Here is a 10,912-nt window from a genome sequence, read left to right as displayed (position 1 = left end):
TTCAATTATTGTTTAGTGAAAATAAAAATTATGTCAATGTTAATTCGTGAAAATAATTTTCTTAAATTTTGTATTCGATAAAAATAAATTCGTAAAGTTACAGATTCTACGTTTGTGAATTCGACATAATAGTCATTATGCTCTTTTCATTCTGATACAAATGTATGCAACCCGTTTTATACGTATAATACATTTTCGACGTATTATACGTATAAAACTGTATAAAACTAGGTAAAATACATAATCATGATGGCAGACTTATTTTGACATATTTACCCTCTTTACCATAACCTCAAATGTTTGTTATTTATTATTTATATTCCCATTATTCCTATATTTAAATTTAAAACAAAATTTTAATTGATAAAAAAAGTTTTGCACTACTATGACACTAGTGAATATACGTTATGTTGTATGCTTATATATACATCATATACATATATTACTGTGACGGCTATGATTAAATTTCTAAATAAAAGAAATTAAATATGTAAAGATTTTAATTAATAAACATTTTATTTTACTATTAACAAAACGATTAACAAAACAATCCCATGTGAGCAGAATACGTCGACCGAAAGCAGAAAATCATGAGTGCAAAAGAGATAGGTAGATATTGTTGTTCTTTTCACTCTCATAATTTTCTGCTTTCGGTCGACGTATTCTGCTCACATGGGATCGCACCCTCAGGGTACAGTCCCATGGCACCGTTTTGCGTTGCGTTTTGTAACTAGGCCATGAGTGTGAGAGAGATGAAGATATAGGTTCGCTATATTTGCACTCATTGCCTAGTTACAAAACGCAACGCAAAACGCTGCCATGGGACTCCACCCTGAGGCTGGAGTCCCATGGTAGCGTTTTGCGTTGCGTTTTGTAACTAGGCCATGAGTGCAAATAGAGCAAACATATATCTCTATCTCTCTCTCACTCATGGCCTAGTTACAAAACGCAACGCAAAACGCTATCATGGGACTCCACCCTCATACTTTACGCCGACGCTTCGACGCTTTGACGGTTTTACACCGACATGGGACGGCACCTTTATGTTTTTGGTACAGACGGTGGCACCCCAAATACTAAATAAGTATAGAATTTTTATTGCTAGCAATTGGCAGTATTGTGACTGTTTCCATGATTTCGGTCGGTAGCATTTTTTTGCACTGTCAGTTTATAAGGTTTATAATATAACGTTTATAAAAATTCAATAATCTAGAGTTTCTATTCCATTTTTTTCAATTCTAGAAGAAAATGGTAAGTATCTTTTAATAATTTTTATACGAATAGATAGGAACCCATTAGTATTTTTTATGTCACTTTTACTTTATAGATATTTTTAGGTTAGGAGGGAAATGCATTGTCATCAACAATTTCAAAGTTTAATAATCATTTCGCTCTAATATTTTTTTAAATAAAATAAAATTGAAATATTATTTTAAAGTTAATATTTAATTTTGAGTTGAACTTTGAAAAATAACATTCTATGAAATGAATGTCGGAAATGTAGGAAAATGAAACTATAATCTTTTTTGGGAATATTTTTAACAGAAAACCATATTTTTAAATAATAAATACGGAGTGGCTATTCGGCCAGTTAACTGTCAAAATAAGGTGGTTTAAATTTTGCCAGTGAACTGTCAGAATAAGTTGGTTTCCTTATTTGGCCAGTGTATCCAAAAAAATACACAATTAATATCTAAATTTGGCCAAATAAAAAAGGGACTCTATTTGGCCAGTCAAAATAAACAGTTTTTAATATTTCAATATACGGGCAAACTAATGTTTTGATAAATTTAAAAAAGTTAAAAAAAAACAAAGAACAAAATATATGAAGTAGAGACAATTTAACAAAAAGGTTGGAAAAGGTGAAAAAGTATTACGGAGTGTCTATTTGGCCCGTCAGCGGGCCAAATAAGTTACTTTTATTATTTGGCCCGTCACCCCAGTTCCATACATTTCAAGACGGGCCAAATAAAAAAAGTAGTTTATTTGGCCCGTCAGATAACAAATTAGCTGTAATTAATAACAATAGATTATTATTATTACTATTTTTACAAATAAATTAATTTAATCACCAGGTACTATTTTTTACATGAATTTGACATGCAGGTAATGTATATTTTAACCTCAAAGTAAAGATGCAAATTATAAACATATTTAGTACATAATATTATAAATTATATTTAAAAATAATTTTTAAAAGTAAACAATAAAATTCTTTAAAATATAAATGAATCATAAATCATAAAATATCAATGAAAATTTCCAATTTCCAATTTCATTTTTTAAAATTATTTACGGGAATTTAACTAAAAAAAATTTTAATTGCTTTTCTTGAAAAGGCTAATTTTTATTCATAGTTAAATAAATATTTAAATACTTATTTACTTTTTCAATAATTTCACTTTTTCTCACTTTAACTGTAATTATTCTAAAATTTAACTTTTTAAAAATATAAAAATTAAAATATTATTTTTACAATAATGAAAATTTCCGAAGTATACAATTTTTACATTCTCATAAAAAAATGAGAAAGTCTTGGATTTGTGCGATTTTTTTTAATTTAATTATTTCTTAAAATTTTGTTTATGAATTCTTCCAAAGGACTTTATAAAATTTTTTTTAGAGTTATAATTGCTGTGAAAATTTTAATATTTAGAAAAATAATTCAATGTTTGAGAAGGATTTTATTTAAATTTTTTAAAATAACTGAATTTCTGAAAATAATTTTTTTATTTATAAAAATAATTGAACTCTTGCGAAAAATGTATTTATTTATGAAAATAATTGAATTCTCACCTCACGTAGAATTTTATCAAATTTTTGTTTATAAATAATATTAAATTCTTTCGTGAAATTGTATTAAAATAGTAGATTTTTAAACTAATTGAGTTTTAGAGAATTTGATTATTTGCCAAAATAATTTATTTTTTTGTGAAAGATTCGTTTGTTTTTTAAAAATAATTCAATCGTTTCAAAGAATTTTATTAAAATTTTTAAGAAGAATTTTCTTATTACATTACCTGTCAAATTCATGTAAAAAATAGTACCTGGTGATTAAATTAATTTATTTGTAAAAATAGTAATAATAATAATCTATTGTTATTAATTACAGCTAATTTGTTATCTGACGGGCCAAATAAACTACTTTTTTTATTTGGCCCGTCTTGAAATGTATGGAACTGGGGTGACGGGCCAAATAATAAAAGTAACTTATTTGGCCCGCTGACGGGCCAAATAGACACTCCGAAAGTATTATTAATAAATAATATTAATTTTTTATTATTATTGCTTGTATTTATAAAAATATGTATATATATATATAATATGGGAGAGTGCTAGTTTCTCACAAAAAATTTTAAAAACAATTGATCGATACATACATTGTTAAAAATGAAATTTTATTTAAAAAATTTTAAAATCTTATCGTAAATTATTTTAAATTTTTTTAAAAATATTTTTATTAAAAACTACGCGTGAAAACAAAACTTTTCATCATAATAACGTCCAATTTGATCAATTTTTGACCGAGTTATAAGCATTTAAATCAAAAATTTACGTAAAAAACGTCATTTTTCAAAAATCTGTATCTCCTGAACCGCACAGAAAAAAATGCGAATGGTAAAAACAACCACATTTGTGTAGTTAGAAAAAAAGTAGTTAAAACTACCATATTCAACAGCATTTTAACTACACTTCCTCAGTTAGTGGAACCAAAATGAAGTAGTTGGTTTTATGTAGTTAAAATAACTACTTTACGTAGTTGAAATAACTAACAGATGCTTGTAAATGGCTCAACTATAGTGTAGTAGTAAAAACTATTGTTAAAAACTATTGTTAAAAATAGTTAATTTTACTATTGTGGTAGCAAAAATAACTATTTTGTATTAGTTGCAAACAAAATGAGACTTACTGTTTTTATATAGTAAATACAACCTCTGAAAGTTGTTACTTTTATGATTTATGTAGTTAAAACAACTATTTCTTACTAGTTGCAGAAAAAGAAAGAAATTTACTGTTTTCATATAGTAAAATCAATTGTTGAAAATAGTTATTTTTACTATTTATGCAGTTGAAAAGATCTTTTTTTTCTACAGAGAAAAAACGTGAGTGGTAAAAACATCCACATACACTGCAAAAATAAGTGTCTTATTTGATATCTTAAATTAAGATGTAAGATGGAAAAATGGTATCTTACATCTTAAAATAAGATGTTTTCTAAAGTATCTTACTGATTTTTAAGATGTTTTATACGTCTTAGATATTTCTTCTATCTTAAAAAAGTAAGATACTTCTGTAAGTTTTTTAAAGTATCTTAAATTAAGATGTTTCTGTCTCAACAAGATGTTTAGCGATAAGATACTCGTGAATTGTAAGATGCGAAAAAAATTTAAGTTACTAAAAACTAAGATGCATAAAATGTCTTACATATAAGCCCATAGTTAACCTCAAAACTTTTTTCCCGAAAAATATGCTGAAAATATGTACGAAGATGCTTTTAGTATCTTAAATTAAGATATTTTAAATGACTAAAAAGTGACTACAATAACATCTTAGAAATGACTACCAAAACATCTTAAATAAGATACTTCTTTTTGCAGTGTTCTACTACAGAAATTCCGAAGATAACTATTTTTAACAGTACTTTTAACTACTGCACTACTGTTGAGTTATTCACAATCATAACGTGTAGTAGTAATTTTAACTACATAAAACCTACTATTCAATTTTAGTTCCACTAACTATGGAAGTTTAGTTAAAATGCTGCTGAATATGGTAGTTTTAACTATATTTTTTTAACTGCACATACACTGCAAAAAGAAGTATCTTATTTAAGATGTTTTGGTAGTCATTTCTAAGATGTTATTGTAGTCACTTTTTAGTCATTTAAAATATCTTAATTTAAGATACTAAAAGCATCTTCGTACATATTTTCAGCATATTTTTCGGGAAAAAAGTTTTGAGGTTAACTATGGGCTTATATGTAAGACATTTTATGCATCTTAGTTTTTAGTAACTTAAATTTTTTTCGCATCTTACAATTCACGAGTATCTTATCGCTAAACATCTTGTTGAGACAGAAACATCTTAATTTAAGATACTTTAAAAAACTTACAGAAGTATCTTACTTTTTTAAGATAGAAGAAATATCTAAGACGTATAAAACATCTTAAAAATCAGTAAGATACTTTAGAAAACATCTTATTTTAAGATGTAAGATACCATTTTTCCATCTTACATCTTAATTTAAGATATCAAATAAGACACTTATTTTTGTAGTGAAGTATCCATTTCTTGCTATTTGCAAAATAAATTAAAATTTACTGTTCCAAAGAGTAAAAACAACCGCTGGAATTTGTTATTTTTGTGTTTAATGTAGTTAAAAGAACCAATTCTTACTAGCTTTTAATAATTTATGTCTATGGTGGTAAGAAACATTTATTTTTATGTTATTTTTACTATATGAAAATAGTAAGTTTAATTTTTTTATAACTAGTAAAAAGTGGATAATTTTACTACAGAAATTCTGAAAATAACTATTTTCAACAGTACTTTTAACTACTGCACTATCGTTGAGTCATTTAAATTCATATGCTGGCTACATTTCAACTAAGTCCTTGAGCTTAAAAAATTAGTTACTGCAACTAAACGGAGTAGTTATTATGACTGAATCTAAGAAGAATGTCCTCAAGTACAATGCCAGTCATCGTAGCGTGCGAGCGTGGTTAGGTGGTTAGGTTATCGGTTTGCGAATCTTAGGGTCGTGCGTTCAATCCCCGGCGTTTGGGGATTTTTCTCTGTTAGGTGTATAAGAATTTAATATGTAAATTATATATGAACAAAAATAGGTAAGAGAAAATATAAAAAAATGGACCTCAATAATAATAAAAAACAAATAAATAATTTCATTTTACTACTTTAAATAGTTAATTTAACTATTTTTTACAGTTGTTACAACTACAATTTGTTACGGGCGCCTATAGGAACTATGAGAATTTAGTTACTGCAACTAAATGAAGTAGTTAGTATGACTAACAACAAATAGTTAAGATAACTGTTTTAGTAGTTAAATTTACTGTAAAAATGGTATTTATTACTACATTTTACAGTTAGACTAACTATTCTGTCATACTTCATTTTACTAAATAATGTTACGGGCGCCTATAGGAACTACAGGAAATAGTAAAAAAGTAGTCAAATTTACCATATTTTTTTTTGTGTGCGCTTATTATGAAAAAAATCAAGGTAGCTCATTTCAAAGAGTACTAAAAGAAAAAAAATGTTTAAAAAAAATTTAAGATGCAAAAGCAAAATAATTTCCGATTTGGCCTGGAATGCCCCCTATATAATAAAATAATTGAAATTTTGTAAAATTTAATTGAAAATAATTTTTTTTAAAGTATTTTGTAACAATTTTTGAAAATCAACTTTTGAAGAATTTTCATTGCAAATTTTGAAGATACATAATTGAATTATCAAAAATTTTAATAGAAAATCTTTAAATGTAAATTTAAAAATGAAAATTAATGTAAATTATAGCTTCTAATTTTTTTAATTACATATTTCCGAAAATTCAGATATTTACAAAAAATAATAACATTTTAGAATTATTTTGAATATTTTGGAAAAAAAATCAAGTTCAAAATTTTTAATTGAAATTCCTCAAGAAATTAATTTGATTTTTTTAAATTATACAAAAATTCTTTTAAGAAATTCAACTATTTTCAAAAAATTACATTAAAATATTTTTAAAAACTAATTCTTTATGATAAAACAATTGTTTTATCATAATTTTTTAAGATTCAATTATTTTCGAACAAAGTAAATAAAAATTGATAAAAATTTACTGTTTTAGATTTTTTAAATTTTTGGAGAAATCATGGAGAAATCTATTATGCCACAAAACATTACCCTATTTCAAAAAATATTTTTTGCTAACAATAAGCATTCAAGTGCTAAATTCTCAGTTTCCTGGCATGTCCCAATGTGAAAATGAAAGTTCATAAAATATGTAAATATTATTTTTAAGCGTTTAAATAGAAATTTACACGTGGATAATAATTTCAAATAGTTTTACTTTACAAAAAATAAATAATTGTTACATTACTGTGCGGTTCCATGGGAGATTTTAGTTTTTTCGGAGTAAGTAAACCAATTGCATCATAAAAAACATTAAAATTATTAAGAATTTCCATTCCGATTAATTCACAATTTTTACAATGCAGTGGTTAGTAAAGGTTAACTAATTATATGATATCACTAGCATTTTACTTAATTTGCTGTTCAATTAACTAAAATTTTGTACTTTGTCATCGAAATGGGCATTTGGTCAGACAAATTCTCAGTTTCCTGGCACGCATTTTTAAAAAAAATATTTTATGTTTTTATACTTTTGTTGTTCTAGGTGTCGTAGAACCTTATTCCCTGTTGACCAGTATTCTGAATTTTGTTATTAAGCCTTGTTTTTCAGTTTTTCAGACGAAAAATGACCAAATTCTCAGTTTCCTGGCACTTTCTGACAGAACTTTCTGACACATGTGCATAAGGTGTAAAATTTACCATTTTTATTTTTTTGACTGGCCACTTTTAGGTAACTTTGATAATACTTTTAACTTGAATTAACCTACTTTTTAAAACCTGCACGTAAAAAAAATAATGTGCCAAAATTTTCTTCATTTTCTTCCTTCGTTTGTAGAACTACCCTTATAATTAAAAAATTATTATCTTTCAAAAATTATTGAAAAATATTTTTAAAAAATTAATTATAAGAATTTCTTTATTATAATTTTTTGAAAATATTATACCTTAATAAAGTAAGAAAAAAAACATGGACAAGTACAATTATTATAAGAAATTGACTTTTTGTTTTTAAATAATTGAATTCTTATAGAACTTTCGGAAAACTATTTAAAATAATTTATGCAGAGATGAAGTTTGTTGTAAATTGTAGAAAATAATTAAATTCAGGAAGGGTTATAATTGTTATTTTTAGAAATTATTAAAATTCATAAATTTTACTCATTTTCTGTAAACTTTTATTTTTTCCTATAAACAAAATTTTGTCAGGGAAAATAATTTTAATGTCAGTAAATTGTCAGGAAAATTGATAATCTGAAACTTGTGACCACCTTAAGGTGGTCACAATAATATTAAATAATAATAATAATATAATTAATAATATAATAATAATAATAAATATTATTAATATAATAATAATATAATTGATTTTCAATAGGCCAAAAGATACCTAATTTATTGTCAATTGACAATAAATTAGGTATCTTTTGGCCTATTGAAAATCTATAATTTAAATAACTTTATCGACATAAGAAGAAATTGTAAGAAAACTTCGTGAGACACAAATGTCAGAAAGTGTGTGCAGAATAAAAACAAATTGCTTTTTTTCCTTCAAATGTGCATAAAAAACTTGGTCTATACTATCAACAAAAATAACAAAAAGCATAAGATGCTGCTACTTTATACAAAAATTTTAAACGAAATGTACATCTTGGAGCCCTCTCCCCTATATATTTATTATTTTTATAATATTAATTATAGTATAAATTTTAACAAAAATTTCTTAATAAGTTTAGTTCATTTTCACACTTAAAGCAGAACCAATTTACCCGTTTTGGAATTTTTAAAAAATTTGTACAAGATTGGTTAAAATGTTAAACAAACAAATAAATATCCAACAGATTATTATGCCAGTTTTTCCTTTGACGCAGAATCGCCATGTATTTCTCGTCACTGGCCAAATAATCAAACCACCTTATTCTGCCAGTTAACTGCCCGTATAGACATGGTCTAATAAATATTAAGTGTAGTTGGTTAGTTTAATTGTTAATTTAAAGATAGAATTAAAAATAGAATCTCTAATTGACATTATAGTAAAAGTTGTAATTATTTGCCAGGCTCGACGATATGATACACGAACAACGATTTTTTCGCCTGAGGGTCGATTATATCAAGTAGAATATGCAATGGAAGCGATAAGTCATGCAGGAACTTGTCTTGGGATATTGGCGACTGATGGAATTTTATTGGCTGCCGAAAAGCGAAATACAAATAAACTTCTCGATGAGGTCTTCTTTTCGGAGAAAATTTATAAACTGAATGACGACGTTGTTTGCTCAGTGGCGGGTATCACGTCAGACGCAAATGTCCTGACAAATGAGTTGCGATTAATTGGACAACGATATCTCCTGCAGTATGGAGAACCAATTCCATGTGAACAACTTGTCTCTTGGCTTTGCGACGTTAAACAGGCGTACACACAATACGGTGGAAAGAGACCTTTTGGTGTTTCAATTCTCTACATGGGATGGGACCGTCATTATGGTTATCAGCTTTACCAGTCAGATCCGAGTGGTAATTACGGTGGATGGAAGGCGACGTGCATTGGTAATAATTCAGCGGCTGCAATTTCATCGCTTAAACAGGAATATAAAGAGGGCGAGACAACTTTAAAGGATGCAATGGCTCTGGCTATTAAGGTTCTTTCCAAAACTTTGGACATGAATAAACTTTCAGCCGAGAAAGGTACCGAAAATTTAGAAAATTCATGTTTTTATTCATTTGCAAATCTGAAGTATATACAAATTAATTTTTTATATTCATTAATATAATAAACTTATTCCAGTCGAATTGGCAACTTTAACCAGAGAGAATGGAAAAACAAAGACGAAAATTTTACCAGCTGCTGAAGTTAATGCACTAATTCAGGAGCACGACAGATTAGAGGCACTTGCCGAACAGGCCAAAAAGGAAAAGCAAAAATCTTAGTTTTATTTAAATGTGCTTCTTTCAATTGTCTACAAATTTGGTTAATAGATATCTATTCAATAAAATGGATTCTTTTTTATTCAAACAAGAGACTTCAATTTCTAAACATTAGAGTTTATGTGAATGATTTGCGGTGTGCTGCAACTCGCAACAAAATCATGTAAAACAAGAAAATCTACAAACCGGTTAATTTGTTTTTGTAAAATTAGTAATTTAAGAAAAGCTCCCAGGGATACCGGAAGAATTACGTGAAGTACTGTACCAAATTTCAGAACCATTGGTCCAGTAGATTTTGAGTTATGGCGTACAATTGTTGTTTTTCAAAAACAAGTTTCAGAAAAACGCTTCAACCTTTAAGGTTGAATATTTTAATACCTACCTACTGAGTTCGTTGAACTGACGATTTCGTCCAAAAACTAAAACACAAAAAATAAAAAATTTTGAATATTAACGCATGCTATAGTGCAAGAACAGTTTACCAAACTGCATTCTTTCCTTAAGTCCAACGCACAATAGGTTCGCGAAAGTCGTTCGCGAACGAGACGCGTGAGATAGACAAGGACACAAATATATCTCTGTCCTTTTCTAACTCATGCTTTGTGTTCACGAACGACTTTCGCGAACTTATTCTGCTTAGGCCTTTAGTACAGAACAGGGCTCGAACTAGGTCCGTAAATCCCGTAAAAGTCCGTAACTTTGCTTGAAGTCCGTAAAAGTCCGTTTTTTTTTAAAAAAGGTCCGTAAAGTACGTAAATTATACGATATAATTTGGATAATTTTAGAGAAATTACAAATGATTGAAGGAATTCAATTATTTTCAAAAGTAATAAAATTCTTCGCAAAAATTAAATTATGTTCAAAAATTTTTAAAAATTCTCGTCAAAATTTCAATTATCTTTAGAAATAATTAAATTCTTCGAAATATCAATTATTTTCAAAAATTTTAATAAAATTCTTGGAAAAATTTCAATTATTTTCAAAATTTTTCCTCAATTCAATGATTTTTAAAAAGTATCTATACTATTCTAATAAAATTTTCCAAAAGAATTCAATTATTAAAAAAAAATCTACTAAAATTCTACACAAACCTTTAATTATTTTCAAAAAATAATAAAAATTCTACAGGAAT

General features: G+C 26.8%; 1 protein-coding gene across 1 annotated transcript; it reads left to right on the top strand.

The window, feature by feature from the left end:
• The first annotated feature begins 1,094 nt into the window (after nt 1-1,094).
• On the top strand, nt 1,095-9,868 carry LOC122505422 (proteasome subunit alpha type-4). Its single transcript, XM_043617032.1, has 3 exons — nt 1,095-1,251; nt 8,913-9,540; nt 9,641-9,868. The coding sequence occupies exons 1-3, from the start codon at nt 1,249-1,251 to the stop codon at nt 9,781-9,783; spliced, it is 774 nt and encodes a 257-aa protein (XP_043472967.1). The 5' UTR covers nt 1,095-1,248; the 3' UTR covers nt 9,784-9,868.
• The last annotated feature ends 1,044 nt before the right edge of the window (nt 9,869-10,912 follow it).

Source organism: Leptopilina heterotoma, unplaced genomic scaffold (genome assembly GCF_015476425.1).
Source record: "Leptopilina heterotoma isolate Lh14 unplaced genomic scaffold, ASM1547642v1 Lhet_358, whole genome shotgun sequence".
NCBI lineage: Eukaryota > Metazoa > Arthropoda > Insecta > Hymenoptera > Figitidae > Leptopilina > Leptopilina heterotoma.
The sequence above is the reverse complement of the archived record's forward strand: the minus strand, read 5'-3'. Positions and strand labels throughout refer to the sequence as shown.